Source organism: Aptenodytes patagonicus, chromosome 26 (assembly GCF_965638725.1).
Source record: "Aptenodytes patagonicus chromosome 26, bAptPat1.pri.cur, whole genome shotgun sequence".
NCBI lineage: Eukaryota > Metazoa > Chordata > Aves > Sphenisciformes > Spheniscidae > Aptenodytes > Aptenodytes patagonicus.
Genome location: NC_134974.1, coordinates 2,630,104 through 2,648,091, shown reverse-complemented (window position 1 = coordinate 2,648,091; position 17,988 = coordinate 2,630,104). Strand labels below are relative to the sequence as shown.

The following is a 17,988-nucleotide window of genomic DNA, read 5'->3' as shown; positions in this document are numbered from 1 at the left end:
ACCTCCCCCTTTTCGGGATGAAGGAAGCAGGCAGAGGAGAAGCACCAAGGGCAGCAAAGCAATTTGGGGAACAGACCGTGCAGGGAACCGGCACCCCCACGTCCCCAGCCCTCACGGAGCCTTAACGGGATTTCTGCATCCGGCAGCCCCTGCTCGTGCCCGTCCCTCGCACTTGTCCCGCGCTCCTCCGCGACCCCAAACGCTTTTCTGCCGCTTCCCATGCGGCATCTACACCTCAAGCGATCCACAAAGTGCCCCCGGCCATCACCTCAGTGACAAGCCCCTGCTCCCACTCGCATCCACTTGCTCCGTAATCGTAGTCCAAACCCGCACAGCCTATTTCCAAATCACAGCACCCAACCCCTTGCCAGCACACGAGATTTCTCTCTCTGCCTCCTGATCTCCTAAGAATTTGCTTATCTAGCAAGCCTTTAGCGGCACAATTTGCAAATGCCGTCCCCATTGCGTTTCCAGAGAGGCAGCCGCTGTGCCAGGGACCCGAGCCCGGTACTGACCTGATGGGAAGGAGCTTCTGGATGGAGCGGAGAGGGAGGAAAAGAGGGAAAAAAGGGGGGGAGAGACAGAGAGTGGTCTCAGGTTTCACGGGTAGGACAGGGGGAAAAAGATAGAAAGGCAGGCTGGTTAAACAAGAAGCAGCAACACGTCCTACTCCCAGCATGACATCATAAGGTCAGGGCTCAGCGGGGACGGCTGCAGTGGGAGGGGAGGTTCGGAGGGAAAAAAAAAGAGAGAAATAAATAAAATAACCCAGCACCAAACTCCTCTCCCCCCTGGCACTTCGGGAGGGCGGCTCTGGGTACGGTGGTGGTCTAACAGCAACCGCTGGCGGCTCTGCAGGCGGCGGCAACGCGAGCCGGAGGGGTCCCTCCCCGCCGCCTTGCCCCCCAGCGCAGCGGCTGATGGCCGGAGCGGCCCCCCCTTCCCCTGCCATCTGCCAGCGCCGGGATCCAGAAACTCCACAGCTCGGCCTCCCCGCTGCTGCCATCCGCATGGGCAGGGCAGGGTGCGGGAGAGACGGGGGCTGCCAAGAAGCAGCAGCGACTACCTGGTGCCCAGCCCCTGCCGACATCAAACCAGGTTTCTCAGCCTCCCCGGCAGCGTTTGCATCCTCCTCTCCACTTGAAACCCAAAGCAAAATCCTTGATATTCCTGGAGAGGCTCTTCCCCATCTCCAGGCATGTGTCCTGGCCCTTTCCAGGGAGCTCTGGGACAGAGAGGGGTCTGCATTTGCTGAAGCAGCAGCCTCTGCGGTCCCCTGAGCTTGGCCAGACTTGGATCCGCCATGCAGGGGAAGAGGGAGCGAGAATCCCTGCGCTTCACCATTTGTAAGATCAGGGCACCCCAGGGACGCTGCGGAGCTTTGAAACCCATCAAGAACCACACGGGAGAGATGTTAGAGAGAGAAAATATCATCTGATGGGGGAGCGCAGACCATCCCTCCAGCTCCTCCGAAGGATGGAGTAAGGCAAAAGGTGCGGGTCTCCGGTTTTAGGATTCTTCAAGATCTCGCAAAGGGGGAAAGGTCTGAGTCAAACCCCAGAAGCATCCAGAGGCCCAAGCTGACCGGTCCCCCCTTTCTTCACCTTAACAGGGCTGTTGAAGCTTCAACAGCTCGGTTAGAAGCAGGCATTGAGGAGGTAAGCTCACGACAAAGCCAGGCAGTGTCTGGGTTGTTTCATAAGCCGTCATCTCCATGCCAAATCCCACACGCTCCTCCTGCTCAGAGGGAAACACACACACAGACCTGAGGTTCCCGACCTTGGGAGTTCAACTTCCCTTTTTCCAGCAGGGAAGCTGCTGTCTGCAGCCCGACGTCCACTCGGACCTAAGGAGAAACCCTCTGACGGGTGCTAGGCTCAAAGCACGCGGGAAAAGAGCACGTAAGGGAGGTCTAAAGACCAGTTGTCCCCCGTTTAGAAACCCAGAGCTAACCGAAGCCACCCAACAGAGCAGGAACGGGCGCTCCGGGTCCTTCCATGTCAGCCCTTCCCTTCACCCGGCCGGCGGCACAGAGGCATCAGCAGATCCTGCCGGATTGCAGAGAGGTGCAAGGCCCATTCCTCGCTCGGGAGCAAACTTCCATCTCATTTCTCGCACAGTCTGGGCCATCCTCCTGCCCAGCAGGGCCTCCACCTGCCACGTCCAACTCTTTGTTCAGCTGTTTTCCAGGGTTATTGCTAGCCAACAGTATCGCTTTCTCCCGAATGCCCAGCTCCGCTTGATTTACCGAGAGCGCAGGGGAAGAGACGTTTGCTTCAGGCTTTCCAAAAAAGAGCTCGCACCTCCTGGTTCAGACCAAACAAGGAAAGGAACACCCCCAAAAGAAACATTTTTAGCACACGCTCAGAAGGGGAAACGATGCTGGAGGAGCGGCTGGCGGGGGCTTGAGCAAAGTAAGGCCTCGGCACAGCAAAATGCTACCGGTACAAAATCCAGACGCTTGGCATCTCCGGGAACAAAGTCTGCACCGAGAAACACCCTTGTGCTCGGTGCGTGACGGCCGCCCCCTCCCTGGGGTTTCGTCTCTCCCCATGTTAAGCAGCAAATGACACTGGCCATGTCGGGAGGGCAGGGTTTGTCTGCTCTCAAGGCACAGGCGCCACGTGCTCGAGCAACGGACGTGCCCCTGGCAGACGTGGCCCCCGCCCAGGCTTTGGGGTCAGGGGGTGTTTTGGGACGCCCAGAGCAGCTTTCGCAGCACCCCTGTGCAGTTCCAGCTGCAAAGGCTGGAACCAAAAGCAGCCGTGGCTGCAGGATTTAAAGGAAAGAAAAGAGACGACGACGACATGATCCCGGCAGAGTTTGCTCCAGCACTTCACGCTTTTTTTTTTTTGGTCATTTATTGAACATGAACATGCTTGGATACCCAAAATAACGGCAAACACTGCTGCCAAAATGGCTCCTGCGGGCGACGATCCGATAACCTGTCCCACGAGGGCTGGTCTGTACGGAACGGCCCGCAGCCATGCTTCCTGGCATGTCCCATCTCAAGGCCAAGAGGACAAAAGGGGTGGCGTGATTCAATCTGGATTTGATTTCAATCGATCCCAGCACGCCTGGATATATATTCCCAGCAGCTGTTATCAAGGTGGGAAAGAATGGCCCGGCAGTACTGGTTTTGAGGGAAGAAGCCAGGCAGGTATTGCGGCCTCCAAACATGAGCATGGGCTCTGCTTGGACAGCCGACGCTCACAGCCGACCCGCTGGCTATTCACTTCCAGTCCATTCTCTCCAACACCTCCAGCCGCACAAAATCACCTTCTGCTGGAATAAAACACCCCCTTGGCATGGGGGCTGCTCTGAGATATTCTCCTCCTCATAGCCTGTTCCTCCGTCTTCACTGAGCTCTGGGCAGGGTACCTCTCCACGCTTAGCTCCTCTGTCCCTCTCTGATCACGCCCTTCTGAGGCCAAAGATGTCCTGCTTAGATCGTTTCCGCAGGGTCCGCTGCGGCAGGTCCCCTCTCTCCTGCCAAGATCTCAGCCACTGGACCTGCTCTGCCGCAGCAGCCGGCGGATAACCGGCGTGTTCTCAGAGAGCAGCGCGGCCAGAAACCCGAACAGACCCGGTTCATCCCGCATCCAGAGGCTTTTGCGGCACACGGCACGGATAACACACAAGGAGAAGGTGGCACGGTGGGATGCTCGGCGGCTCTCGCCAAGCCTGGCTATCAGCTCACTGACAGGTGGGGACAGAACGGTCACTTTAAGGCGCTCCAAGAGTTTAATTATTAATTTTTCCCAATGAAATCTACTGCCTCTCGGGGAGGCAAGCCGCCTTGCCCCAAGCGCAGCCTGTGCCCTGCTGCTGACGTGCCTTGGAAAGGGCTCTGTCTGTCTGTCTGTCCTTCCTTCCCCCTTTCCTTTTTTCTTTGCTTCTAGCACATGAAAAGGCTCCCTGGGGGTACCAGGTAGAAAATAATACTCTGCCAGGGCACTCGATGGGCCATTTGAAACCCTCGGCATTGTTTTCCCTGCTCCAGGCGGCAGCAGGGGATTAAAACTTCAGCCATTATGCGCATGTTTTGTGTTCCATTGTGCTCCGCTCAGCCGTCCCTCCGCATTAACATCTAAACAGGTCGCACTCCAGCCCCGAGCCGGGTCTGGGCATCTCCCCGCCGCAGCAGCTTCACCAGGGCCCGCTATCCCTTCCTCCCCGTACGCCCAACCACCGGACCCTGCACCGGAGCGGCGGAGTCGAGTGAGCTGGACGTTTCCGCAGGTCAAGCAGGAGCGGAGGAGAAACGCAAGGCGCTGGCAGTGGTTTTCTGAACGGCCACGGCAATCCCATCGCCTGCAGTTTTCCCCTCACAGCGTGGCAAAGCCATCCCTGCCGGCCAGGAGCATGGCAACAGCAGGATCCCTTCCCAAGGGGAACAGGCAGGCCCTTCGCATCCTTGATCTGCAATAAGCACGTCCACGACTACTGCAGCTCACTGCAGCAGCCGTTCCCCTTTGCAGAAAAACCCCAAAACCAAGGTCTGCGAACGCCTTGGCTGAACCGGCTGGCGAGCTGCGTGCCTGCACAAGCCAGCCAGCACCGTTTCGGTTCAGCTCGAGGAGGAGGAGCGCCGCTTGAAAACCCCTTCCTGGCTCCATTTCCTACGGGAGAGCGAGCGGGCAGAGAGCTGGTGGCGGCACAAGGCCCGGCATTTGCACGGGAGTTGCACCGAGCGGCCAAGCCAGTGCGGCAAAGCACTCCGGCCCCATCTGCCAGCACGGCAATGCAAACATGCCTCGCTCGGATGCCCCCGACCGTATCAACGAGGAGGAATCATCCCCCAACAGAACTAGCTGCGATGATGCAAACGCCGTGGCAAATCCCAGCTTCCAAACCTGGAGCTGAGGCCGTCCTTGTGCCCGCACCCAGCCCAGGCACACCTAGAGGTTTTGCTGGCAGAACTCGCTCGGCGTGGGACAAAAACCATGGGAGGGGGAGCAAAGAGCAGCAAAATCCTACTCCAGACCAAACAAACAAGGCCAGCAACTGAAGAAAAAAAAAAAAAGGGAGTTTTTTTGCATTAGCACAACTTATTTCGTTCAGGCAGTATAGATCTATTTCTATAAATGATATAAGCTGCATCTGTGCAAAAGGGCTCGCCAGCTAAAGCTCTACGGCCACGAACAAGGCGCCTGTGTTCCCAGAGCATCCGACGCGACCCAGCCCCGTTCTGCCGGGGGAGGCCGAAGGACAAAGATCTGCGCCCAGCAGTGGTATTTTCCTCTCCTTTTTAAACACTGCCTCCTATTTCACGCACCCCAATCGTCCCCGCTTGAAAATTTAATAAGGAAGAAAATGTATTTTCTCCTCATCAAAAAAAACTCCCCCTCGCAGCTCAAAGAGGATTTCCAGCCGCGCAGCACCCCCGGCTGCAGCCTGCCCACTGCCTCCGATTTCAAGGAGGCCTGAAGTATGGAGGCTGAATTATTTGCTGGAGGATGGGCATAGGTAGCTCTTGGTTTTAGTCCTGTACAGACATCCCCAGAAAAAAAACCCCAAACCAACATGTTAATTCTCCGCAGCACGTCAACCCTCCCGGACAAGGGAGCGGCATCCGTCAGCCCGGGCTGCCCCATCGTTTCAAGCATCGTCTCCAAACGCTCTGGGCAAAGGTTGGAGCTCCTCACCGCCGCAGAGCTGAGCGAGACGGCCCCGGGCTGACACGCGGGGAAGGAAAGAACCTTCTTGCTGCTTTCAGTCTGAAGATGCTGGTCGCAAAGAGTTTGAACCCTCTTTTTTTTTTTTTTTAATAAGACAGATTTATGATTGCTGTAATTAAAGTAATTAAAAAATGTGTTCCATTTGTTCTGCACGCTTGCTCCGTCCATCTAACGTGTCTTCTTGGGGATCCCTCCCCGCTGTTTGGATCACACGTGGCAAGAAGAAAACCACCCCGAATGTCCCTCCGACACACCAGGGGGAAAGAAAAACAGAAGAGAATAACATTTATGGTGAAATAAAAAGAAAGGGCTGGCATCAGACCCAGAACCGGCAGGTATCACCACTGAAACATCGTTTTTATCTTTCAGTAGGTTTTGCAACAGCAAGTGAGTCTTTAAAAGCAAGAGGCGAACCTAAAATCAGCTGCGAAGGGAGGGGGGAGGAGACGGTCTCTCACCAACATGCAGCAAACACACAGATTCCCCCTGCCGGGATATGAATAGCTAACTCACAGATTTCATTGAATTCAAGCAAAAAAAGATGCTTCATCAGGGAACGGAGCGGGAAACTCAGTTCTTCCCCGTCCCCCCCATCCCCGCAATCGGGCGCAAATCCACGGAGAGGAGCCCAGCAGCCCGGTCCCGAGCTCCCATCCCGGCGCGGAGCACAGCTGCCACGCAGAGACGACGCATCCTGACCGGAGGCTGGTTGGGGATTAAATTCCCATACGTTTAACAGAATTAAGTCTCTACCATCTGCTAACTTCTGGAGATACCAAAACAAACAAGTGGTAGACGAGATCCAGAAATCCCGACAGTTTGGCCGGCCTGAAAAATTAAGTTTTTAAACACTGGCAGGCGTTTTTGTAGCCACGATCAGCATAGAGCAGCCTCAATGTCAACGCGGGGAGGTTTCTGTTCCCAGATTTACCAGTACGACCCGGATCCACACTGGTGTACACGGACAAGGGCTTGGTGGTTCCAGGCAGACATTTCATGGAAGAATGACCAGGATCTCCCCAAGCGTTCAGCCTAACGACGCTCCCCTCGCCTGGGATCGTTTCCACGGCGCCACGAGCGGTTACCAGTTATCTCCATCCCAGCGGGTTTCGTGCTATTTCATCGCATTGGGTTTTATAACGTAAAGTTTCTAAACTCAGCCAGGACACCCCGTTTATTCTAGTGGTATAAATAGAAAATCTGCCACGTAGGATGCCAAAAGGAAGGGAACACCGAGTTCCCTCGCTCCTGTCACACACTACGGCGGCCCTGCACCATAACTGCGCTCGCTTGCTATTAGTTCATTATTATTTTTATAGTACCCAGATGTGTGCTTAGGTACTTGATGGCACAAATAAATTAAAGCCCTAGAAAATATCTTGCAGGGGGCAACCGCACATTAGCAGAAGGAGGGATTAGACCCAGGAGAACCTAATCGGGGTGGAATAAACCCAGAAAACGAGAGACAAACGTGACTCCTGCGAGATGATGAGAGCTTTGGGCACTGTACGTACCCCTGGCCATCACAGGGGATCCTGAGCTACCTCCACACCGGCACCACCTCTCCAGCAGCTGGAACCTTGCATTTCTGCGTGGTCCCATGGGTTTAGAGTGGTCCCTACGGGGAATCGGGGCCCCCTTGCACAGACCAGGCTGCAGGATTAACACCAGGGGTAAAAGCGCTGGCAGAGCTCGCCGATCCTCCTGCTGCTCCTCAGACCCTGACCAGGAAAACTCAGGGGAATAAAGTCTTTGGGAAGCACCTCCGCCAGTCCTCCCGCCTCTGCTAATGCCAGCACAGCCACATGTGGGGTGACGCATTTTTTTTTCCCTCCTCAGACACACTAAAAATACATCCTTTGAGGCAGCTGCTTCCACAAACAAGGCTCAATTCCTAACGCACTGCTTAAAACCTAAGTATGGAGGCTATCAAACCTCCCCTGCTCACCTTCAAGAGAAGTCTCTTTGAATTAAACTAGTTGTGGGAAGATAATCACAGCCCCCAAGGGCTGCCCGTTACCCCATCACAGGCAGACACCAGCAGCGAGGAATTAAGGGACTTTACAGGGACCAAGACCGAGAAACGGGAGGAGAAGAGAGAAAAGAAACTGGGTTTGAAAGAAAACAACACGTTCTGACTACCAACCCAGTCTCCCTCTCACAAACCAAAAACCAGGAGGCTCTTAAAGAAGTGGCCGAGATCCACAACAAATAGCCTCGCTGAAACGCTCGACTTCCCTGCAGAAGGTCCGCGCCCTTGGCCTCCTCCTCCGGACTTCAGAAAACACCCCCAGCCCAGGGCCACCTCGCTGCCCGCAGTCCCAAAGCAGGCCAGCGTCCCCCAAACCTCACTGGGCACCTCGAGAAGTGACAGCAAGAACCTGCCGTTAGTCTTCGCTATTCCCAGTTTCTTCCCTGTGGGAAGTCAGGGCGGACCTGGACGCCGTGTCAGGATGGTGCCCACCTCTCCGCAAGTCTTCTCCTGCATCTGGAGCCACACCGGCCCTCCTAGAGAGCTTCCCGATTCCTCCCAACCATCCCCGAACAGGCAGACAGCTGTTACAGGACACCCTTTTCCTTCCGAAAACACACAGGCTGCGTTACCGAGGCTGCAACAGGATCCTCTTCACACCTCCCATATTCTCTTCCCCCACCAAAACCAGTGTAATAGCGAGATTCCCTCCTCCCAAAACCCTAAACCATTTGGCAGCCGCAGCGCTGTTCTTCCCAGGACGCTGGGGTGTGATAAGAGACCCACACGCCCCGTTCTCAAACACCATCCTCGGGACACCGGTACCTAGAGAAACCAGAGAGGAACTAGACAGCCCAAAGCCCGACTGGCTTCTTATTCACACGGCCACTCCTCAAAAACTGGAGGAGCAAGAAACTCCCCCCAGGAACTGGGGCCCCAAAACAAGGCACCACCTTATTTGCAAGAGACATTACAGCTGAAGAACTGGGGGGACCCCTGCCAGCCCCTCTCTGAGCCCTGCGCTGGAGGGGGAAGGCTGCCCCCCCACCTCAGCCCCCCCCCCAGGGCAGGGAGGAGGACGGAGCTCAGTCCCAGGAGCTCTGGAAGGGAAGGACAACAGCCCCAGATCCCAGAGCTGGAGAGAGGGAGCTGGGACCAGGCCCTCCCAGGAGCTGCGGGGGTATATGAACAGCCCCTGTCCCGTCTCCCCCAGCTATGGGAGGTCTCATCCTGCCCCTAACTATAGGGGAGGGTGACCAGAACCTCCCCCTGTTCCCAGTGATGCCGGGGAGGAGGGGGGGACACACAAGCCCAGGTCTCCCTAAGAAATGCACGGGGGCACTATCAGCCCCTCCACTGCTGGGGAGGGAGAGGGACATGACCAGGCTCCCCAAAGACAGAGGGGAGGGGAGTCACGACCAGCCTCTCCCCCCCCCCCCCCCCAAAACCCCTCAGGCCTGGGGGAAGGGATGCTCCCAGCAGACGCAGGGGAACGCGACCGCCCCCTCCCCCCCCCCCCAAATTCCCAGAGGGAATGACTGTTACGCTCCCCCCCGAAGCCGGTTCCGAAGGGGGGTGGGACAGGATGACCGTTAGGCTGCCACCCGCCCACACCCCAAATCTCATGGGGAGGGGTGGGGGTAAACGGTACCTCCCCCCAAAGCCCGGGAGGAGGGAGGATGGCCGGTACCCCCCACCCCAAACCCCGCAGGGGTAAGGGGATGACCGTGACCCCACCCCAAGGCACGAAGGGGAGGGGCCGGCCGTTACCGCCGCCCCACATCCCGAGGCGGGAGGGGGATGGCTCTTCCTCACCCCAGTCCCCAAGGGGGAGAGGGCAGGACGGTCACCCCCCTCCCCCCCGCCCCCGCCAGGTCTCACGGCCCCCTCTGACCGGGCCGGCCCGGGGCCCCCGCTCCGGGCCCGGAGCCCCCCTCCGGGCCCGGTGCCCCCCCGAGCCGACCCCCAGCGCCCCCCGGGGCCGTGTGAGGCCCGGGGGCCCCGCGGCGGCGGTACCTGCTGCTGCGGGCGGGGGGCGGCCGGCTCCCGCCCAGGCCCCTCCGCGGCGGCCGCTGCTCCTCAGCCACTTCCTGCTTGGCCCGCGCCCCCCGCCCTCCGCCGCCGGCCGCTCGCGCGCCGCGCTCCCGCCCCCCCCCCCCCGCGCCGCGCCATTGGTGGCGCCGCCCGCCACTCGCCGCCGCGCGCACTGCGATTGGCCAGCGCCGCTGTCGCTCTCGGGCGGTCGCTGCTGTTCGCACTCGCCGTTGGCGGAGCGGACGACAACTCCGCGGCTGGAGCCCGCCTCCCGCGGGGTGTGCTCATTGGGGGGCGGGGGTGCCATTCAAAGCATGGTCCTCGCCCACTCCGCTGCCCCGCTTCCTATTGGTGGTTGGCGCTGGCTTGCCCACGGGGCAGCCTCGCTGCTTATTGGCTAGAGGCTTTGTTCATCAAGCCAGCCCGCCTCCTCTCACTTTCCCATTGGTCAAACGAGGCTGTCCTTCAAGCACGGGCTCTCGCAGCTATTGGCCATAGGGAATGTCCATCAGGGCGTCTCCCAGCTGTTGTTTTCCTATTGAGCGAGAGAACTGTCGCTCAACGCGAGGTCCCGCCCCTCCGCCAGTCCCATTGGTTGAAAGCTCTTCAGAGATGGTTCAACAGTCTTCTCCCATTTGCTGGCAACGCTGTCACTTAAGGAGGGGGCTACGTGCCTGCCCCGCCCACCTCCGGCGGGCACACGTGATGCACCAGGCACAGCCTCATCGGTGAAGAGCCCTGCCACTCAGACATGCCCCTGCCTCTCTGCTCCCCCATTGGCTGGCCCGCCCACCCGCCGTGACAAAGCCACGCCACCCATTGGGCCGCCTGGCCGCCACTCAACACCAAATCCCGCCCTCACCAGCTCGCCTCCCCACCTATTGGCCACCTCCCCAGCCCCTCGAACTGGCAACATCCGTGCCACCCCCTCACTGATTGGCTGACTCCGCTGCTCATCAACCACCAGGGCCCACCCCCTCCGGCCTCACTGTAAACATCCCCCGGGCGGCGGCAGCGGCAGCAGCAGCAGCAGGGTACGCTGGGAGGTGGCGCAGGGGGCGGGGCTTGGGCAGTCAGGCCCCGCCCCCACACACATGTGCAGGGGGAGCACGGGGGAGACCCGGGGCCCAGCTCCCCCCAGTGCAGGGGAGACCCGGGGGCCAGGTCCCCCCAGCGCAGGGGAGACCCGGGGGCCAGGTCCCCCCAGCGCAGGGGAGAGCGGGGCCCAATATCCCCCAGTGCAGGGGGCACCCAGGGGCCCGGTCCCCCCAGCGCAGGGGGAACCAGAGGCCCCCCAGGAGGGGCCTGGGCTGGCCCCCACCAGGGCTCATCCCCACGGAGGCGTCAGGACAGAGACCCCCGTGGAAAGCCTTTATTGCCCCGTTACAGCAGAACCCACCCGCCCCCTGCCCCACCGGGAGCGGCTCCGCACCGGCCCCGGCGCCGCGGGCAGGCGGCCGACTCACCCCCCGGGGCCGGCGGCAGCGAGCCCCGGCCCGGCGCCCTCATTTCTTCTCCTCCTCCTTCTTGTCCTTGCTCTCCTTGGAGGCCTGCGAGGCCAGGGAGCCCATGGCGTTGCGGATGGCCTCGTTGTTGGGGTCCACGCCCGGCAGGTTCTCCAGCACGCTCTGCAGGAACTCGGGGTCCTGCATCACGTCGTAGTCGTCTTCCTCCTGCGGGCAGAGGGAGAGGAGTTGGGGACAGGCTAGGTCCCCCATCTTCCTCCCAGAGGGAGAGGGGACAGGGATGGGACGGGATCCCCTCCCAGGAGGACAAAACCTCACCTTAGCGGGTTCGGAGGTATCCATGGCTGTGCTGCTGTCCACTTCTGCCGCCTCTGCCTGGGCAAACTCTGTCAGAGGAGAGGAACAGCTGAGGACAGAGGATTTACACACCCACGGCCCCCCACGGCTCACGGGAGCGACCCTTGCACCCACCCTGCAAGTGTTCGGGGAGATCTGGACCCTGCCCAGGCGACAAAGCCCCGCTGGGGGACACGTCGGTGCGTAGGGGCTGGCGGTTCCAGTCCCGGTGGCAGAGGAGCTGCCCCTTGGCTTTCCCTTCGGGAACGGGCAGAGAGCCGGCCCCAGGCACTCACCCGCTCCCTGCAGCGACATCTGCATGGCGTAGGCAATCTGCTCCTCCTCCGTCATGCTGCTGAGGTCGGGCAGCCCGGCCCGGCCAAACTCCTGCTGAGTTATCGTCATCTTCAGCAGAGCATCGTCCGAATCTGCGCAGACAAACCCCACGCTCAGAAACCAGCAAGCGTGCCGCCCCAGCAGGGCCAGTGCCACACGCGATCCCCGTCCCCTCTCGCGCACACAGCCTCGCTGGGGAAGGGGACCGGAGCAGAGCCGCTCCCCGCGGCATGCAGGACAGAAGCCGGTCCACCTCCCCTTGGGAGTTTCAGCGGAAGCAGAGGTAGGTCCCCAGCACGCTGCAGTTAAACTGCCTCCCTCCGACATTCCGGGGCAGAAACCGCCTCTCGTCTTGCGCCCCAGCGGCTCTGGGAACTGCCACGCTGGGCAGGAGGGCCCCGCCATGAACAGAGACGCTTCCCGCAGCGTCGGGCAGCCTCGCGGCAACGAACGCTGCCATGGGAGCCCGCACGCTGAGCGGACACCCTCCCCGGGGAACGTCCTGCCCATCCCTGCCCGCTTTATTCCCTGCCCAGCTCCTTACCGTCCCCGCCAGTGGCTGCGATCCCAGCCTCAGCTGCAGAGGCGGCCGCAGCCCTCCTGGCCTCCTCCTCTTGCCGCTGCCTCTGTTCCTCCATGGAGACGCGCAGAGCCTGCGGAGACGGTGCCAGGCAGGGAGCTGAGCGGGGCAGAGCTCGGACGGACCGAGCTCAGCGCCCGCAGCCGCCCTCCAGCTCCCCATCGCTCACCAGAGCCAGCTCCGGGTCCGCGCTCGGGTCCACGCCGAACTCGAAGTCGCTGGCGCCGAGGCCCAGCATGGCACCTCCCTCCCCGGCCAGGATGGGGGAGCTGATGAGGGCATCGGCCAGGCTCGGCCCCGGCGGCACCGTCACCAGGTGGGAGCCGGTGCCATCCTTGCCATTTAAGGTGTTAATGAAGGCAGTCAGCTTGTCCGTGTTGGCTTCCTAGGGCCAAAGAGAAAGGCTGGGACTAGAGCTTTGCCTGGCTCCTCAGCTCTGCGAGAGGGACGGCCGCCTGCTCCGCAAACCCGGCGTCTCTCCGCACTACGGGGGAGCCAAGAGCTCCGCTATTTCCATCAGGACGGAAAGCATTTAACAACGCCTGCAGTGAAACAGGAGAGGTGTCTTCCCAGAGGGAAATGTTACTCTCCACATTAGCATTTCCACCGGGGCAGCTGCCGAAGGGACCGAGGCTCAGAGAACTGTTCGTATCCTCACGCGCCTGAGTAAGGGCTCCAGGCTGGAAAGGATACAAGATCCCGCCTTGGATCTTAGGCAGGAAACACGGCAGAAGTCTCACCTCTTCTCCAAAATTGATGATGTCAACGTTGACTTTCTCTTTCTTAAGACGCTTTGCCAGTTTCACCAGCTGCAGTGAGGAGACACCGCGGCATTAGCTCCTCATTGCCTGAATTTCGGCTCTTACCCACGCCCAGCTCATCAGAAACCAGACAACAGCACTTCAGATTCGGTCCTGGAGGCACGAAGCCCAAAATCAGTTTCCCAGTTTCAAGCCCTCCCAGCAGGGAAGCATTTGAAATATTCCGCCTCTCTGGGTGGGACCGGCGCTACCACACAGTGCCGGAGGTGCTGCGAGGTGGCACAAGCGAGGGAGCTGTTCCTGCCAAAGCAAGTAACCGTCCCCATCGATGGGGGCAGCAAGAGCCTGGGACAGGCAGCATCTCCTCACCTTTCCGACCTGTTCTTTCAGAGACCCAGAACACCTGGATTAACTTCACTTGCATTATTTTAAGTGCCAACAGAACAGCATCTTCCAAAGCCCGAGAGCATTATTTCTGCTCAGGGACACAGATTTCCTCCCCCAGCTCCTCAGGCAAAAAGCCCGAAGTGGTCTGGGTGACAGCCACAAGCCAGGAGGCGCGGGACATGGCGCAAGCTCCCTCAGGAGCCACCTGAACCGGGGGAGGGAAGCAATCCTACACAAAACAGTGGGAGAGCTGGATCTCTGTCCTTGGCTCAGGCCTGGCTGTGCCCAGGGATCCAGCCCTCCCTCTCCCTCCCTCTCCTCCTAGCTGAGGACCACCCTGCTCAAGCGGCTCTGTCAAGCAGCTTGCTCGCTGGGGTATAAAGCCTTACTTCCAATCCAGAGCAGAGAACAAACGATAAACCCGATTTACGGTTCAAAGTAGATCGCGGAGCTGACCCAACGCTTTTTCCTTTGACTGGCCGTTACTCACGTCTTTCTCATTATCTTCTACGGGGCTCCCAACGAAGGCGATGATTCGCATCTTGTGGTTCTTGCCTTGGCGATGCTTTAAAGCCAGCTGCAAGACAGAAGTCATGTCGTACTTAAGGAGCAATTCTCAGGAAAAAGGGGTGGCCAGCAGTCACCCCTGATACTTTTCCTGTTACACAGGAAAATTTAGGCTAGATGCCAGGGGCGACTTTTCAGTAGCAAGTTCCACCAAACTGTCTACAAGGAGGCATGTCTCAAGGGCCTCCCGTTTGCTGGTATTTATGACTCAGCTGGGAGCAGTTTGTTGGCAGAGAGACAGTCTGGGACAGAGCAAGAAAACAGGACAAAAGGGTGGCCACATCCCGGGGGACGCTCCTCGGCTGGGGGCTGCTCTCCTCGGGGTGGGAAGGGTCGAACAGCTCGGCTGGACTTCTGCGAAGCAGCCGCCAGGTTCCTCCGAAGCAAACCAGGACCAGACTATTGAACTTCCGAGCTTTTATGTTAGATTTTATAAAGGAGGTTTCAGCTGCATTTTGCAGACAGGGAGACTGAGGCAAAACTAAAATTATTTGCTCGGCGTTGCTCAGCCGTAGAGGCAAGAAGAGAACAAGATTTCCCGTATCGACGCCATCAACAGGACAGGTAATTTAACAGGATGCACTAAGGCAAAAGGAATTACAGAGAAAGGCGCAGACTCGCTCGTGAGGAACCAACAAGACCACTTACGTGAGCAACTCTGATCCCTGTGCAAAAGGTAATTTTCCCTTTGGGTTGCACCGTGTGTAGCTTTGAAAGGATCCGGCCTGTGTCTGGAGTGAGCGTGGTCAACACTTCACAGTTACTGCAACACAAACACACTTACGTTGGCGACCGCTCCTTTGAGAATTTCTTTGCAAAAACCCTTTATTTGCTATGGGAATGAGAAATGCCCTTCCGCCCACCCTGCGCTAAGCCTGTGCCTGCTCCAAGAGTCTGCCAGCACTTGGCTCCGGTGGGTCAGTGCGTACAGGCAGCAAGACTTTGGGTGTTTTTAGGAAACCAGGCTAAAAGTAATCTGTCTGCATGAAGGCTCGTGTGTGTCTCTGTCCCCTGCCCCAGCAACTTTGAGCCCACTGGCCAATTTTAATCAACTCTGACTAAGAGGGAGCTCACAGAGGCACTGAAACCCTGCAAACTTCAGGAAAATGGAGGAATGACTGTCTCGGGGCTGCCCGTGAGCTACAGTGACAGTTCAGCCCTTGCTTGCCACCCTTTGGGACACAAGGCCACAAAAGGGTAGGTCCGGCAGAGAGTTCCTGAGAGAGAAAAGCCTCCATATCATATCCTGGCATTGCAGGAGCGAGCCCAACAAGCTAGGGTCCGGTCAGGAGCCAGGTTTTCTCATACCAGTCCTCCCGGAAGAACTGGTTTGGGTTTAGACTGTGCTATCGCTGCCCCATTTTGCAGCACTCCCCTGTTTCTTGTCCCTGCGCTCTCTCATGGGTCCCCCCAGCCGCTCCTTGGCATCACCACCTGCTTGCCAGGAGCAGTGGCCCCCTGAGGCCAGTTTCCCCCCTGGGCGTACTTGGCTAAGGTGATGAGCCCCACGTTGTTCTCGGGGTTACTGCGGGTTTTCGAGTGGCACACAATGTTGACAGCATCTTGCTGGGCTTGCAAGCGAGTGGGTAAGAAGTCTCCATTCCTCATGTACTCGCTGTTGTCAACGCTGAAACAGAGAGGAGGGTGTCAGCTTGTGAAACAGTTGAGGTTTATCCCCAAAACGTGTTTTTCAGGACAGCACACCTAAGGTCACACAGCTGGGGACACGCAGCAGGACACGGACGTTTCCCGGGACAGAGACACGAGTCGTCTCTGCGTTTCCCTGAGTTTTCAGATCAGATCCGACCTTTGGATCACAGGACAAACGCTGGGACCCCTGCCACAACGGCTGAGCAGCCGGCTTGGAGCTGGAAGCTCCCGCTCCTTGCTGAAGAGCAGGAGAGGCGGCTGCGGCCAGACACAACCTCAGACCCACGTCTCCTTGATGCCTTCTTCCATCTCCACAACAACAAAAAACACCAAGAGGCACCGCTCCATGGTAAAGCGCAAAGCTCCACGCTCATCATCACCGCGGAGTTTTCATCAGGACAAAAAGCAGCGTTCCCAGGGCAGGGACGGCAGGCACTTTCCAAACACGGCTCTGCTCCGCCGGCGCGGTGCCTTCCTCGAAGCAACACGGCGACGAGCCGAACCCCCGAGCCCCACAGCCCGGCTTTAACATCCTACACCCGCGGTGGGTGCCAGGGCCTCCACGAACCGCACAGCACGTGAGCAACAGTGCCCCGCAGCGTCTAACTGCAGCAGCCACATCGCAGCATCGCTGTAATTAAATCCCTACCCTCCACTCCGTCGGCTATTAAATATACCACAGGACAGGCAGAAAAAGCCCTTCTCTTACGCTGGCCTTCAGGAAAGTGACCCCAGGAAGGAGGACTAGTTAAATAAGAGCTTGAGAGTTTATTTTGGCCCCAAATTAAGACTTTCCTTAGGAGTACTCCCAGAGTTTTTTTAGTCTTAACACCAGGAGAAACGTTTCTTCTGAAAAAAAACAAAAACAAACCCAAAAAACACCTGTAACTGTTTCCCTGACCCTAAAGCCATGGGTTCCCTGCTCAGGACTGGCTCGGGCTCGTGCTGGGCCACCTCTCCTCTGGCCCAGACCAAATACCCCATCACGAGCTGCGTGCTGGGGAGCGAGAAGGCAGCAGTGGCTGAACTTCATTTCAGGCGCAAAGACACAAAGCGACCTCGCGAGGCCATCCAAACTGCAGCTCACTGTTCACGGAGTAATAGCGAATTCCTCACGCTCTCCAGGACAACACAAGGAGCAGCGACACGTTTTAATGCCCTTAAACATGAGTAAGCAAAGAGTTACCCTAACAAAACATCAAGGACTTCGATATACGGTCAGCGAGTCAGGCTACGGTAATATCTTTATCCAAACGGCTACAGGACTATGTAGAGAGCCAAGGAAACAACAGAACCTGGACAGATTTCACTGGTTTTCTCTATCGCGGCCTTCTTAAACACCAAAACACAACAGGACTGTAGCTGCTGTGATAATAATGACACCAAAGTTCACCTCCGCTTCCAGCCCTAGCTGCATTTGGCACCCAGGGACAAAACCCTCTTACCTCAACACCGATGCTGAGCAACAATAAGAGATGTCAGCCGCTTCACGCAGGACCGCCCAAGCACCGACCCACCACGCCCCAGCCCCAGAGGTGCCGGGTAAGGCCCCAAGCTCGAGGGGCCGACCCTCCCCGGGCCGCAGGTACACCCGCCCAGCGCTCCAGCAGGGCCAGGGCCACACTGTTCAGGTCCGTGCCCCGGCTCTCCTCCACCAGGATGTGATCCCAGTTTGTTGCCGCAGCATCGCCTGGCACCGCGTCACACCAGAGCCCCATCGGAGACGTATGCCCCATCGCCGTCATCGGGGTCTCCTCTGCCCACACCTTGTCAGCCTCCCCCTGCCCGTTAGCGCCTGCAAGAGCCCTTTCACCCTGCTCTTGCCTCCTCACCCCCCTCCGCTCAGCCAGGAGCCTTCCCCACCAACAGACCCCTCCTCACTCCAGCCTGTCCTACCTACCCCCTCCCTCCCCACCCCACTTCCCCTGACAGCCCCCAGCCTCACCCGCTCCGCGCTTCACCCAAGCTCTCCCCCGAGTACCCAAAACCTTCACCACCACCTTGACCCCACCCCAACCTAAACCATCCTCTCCCCCCCCCCAAACGCCTCCCCCTACCCCGACCCCCACCTTTGCCTCCCCACGCAGCTCGTCCTACACCAACCCCCCCCCCCCAGCCCCCTCAGGCCCTGCCACCCCCCCGGCTCGGGCCTGGCCCGGCCCTGCCGCCGCCCGGGATGACTCAGGGAAACCCGCGGCGGCCCCGGCCGGCCCCAGGG

General features: G+C 58.9%; 2 protein-coding genes across 4 annotated transcripts in view; both read right to left on the bottom strand.

Moving 5' to 3' along the window:
• ZNF687 (zinc finger protein 687) overlaps nucleotides 1-9,732 on the bottom strand; it is a 30,719-nt gene extending 20,987 nt beyond the window's left edge. Inside the window, exon 1 of one of the 3 annotated variants that reach the window (XM_076359789.1) lies at nucleotides 9,670-9,732. The gene's annotated coding sequence lies outside the window, so the exon portion shown is untranslated. Of the gene's footprint in view, nucleotides 1-515; nucleotides 745-1,779; nucleotides 1,952-9,669 lie in introns of those variants that run through there. The other 2 variants (XM_076359788.1, XM_076359787.1) reach the window with 2 other exon arrangements.
• Nucleotides 9,733-11,044: 1,312 nt separating this feature from the next.
• Nucleotides 11,045-17,988, bottom strand: part of LOC143171152 (putative PIP5K1A and PSMD4-like protein) — a 35,874-nt gene continuing 28,930 nt past the window's right edge. The window contains 10 exon segments of the mRNA XM_076359929.1: nucleotides 11,045-11,360; nucleotides 11,472-11,539; nucleotides 11,786-11,917; nucleotides 12,370-12,478; nucleotides 12,575-12,790; nucleotides 13,146-13,214; nucleotides 14,044-14,130; nucleotides 14,769-14,883; nucleotides 15,607-15,771; nucleotides 15,928-15,957. Of these exon segments, the coding sequence (XP_076216044.1) occupies nucleotides 11,193-11,360; nucleotides 11,472-11,539; nucleotides 11,786-11,917; nucleotides 12,370-12,478; nucleotides 12,575-12,790; nucleotides 13,146-13,214; nucleotides 14,044-14,130; nucleotides 14,769-14,883; nucleotides 15,607-15,771; nucleotides 15,928-15,957 (1,159 nt within the window). The 3' untranslated portion in view covers nucleotides 11,045-11,192.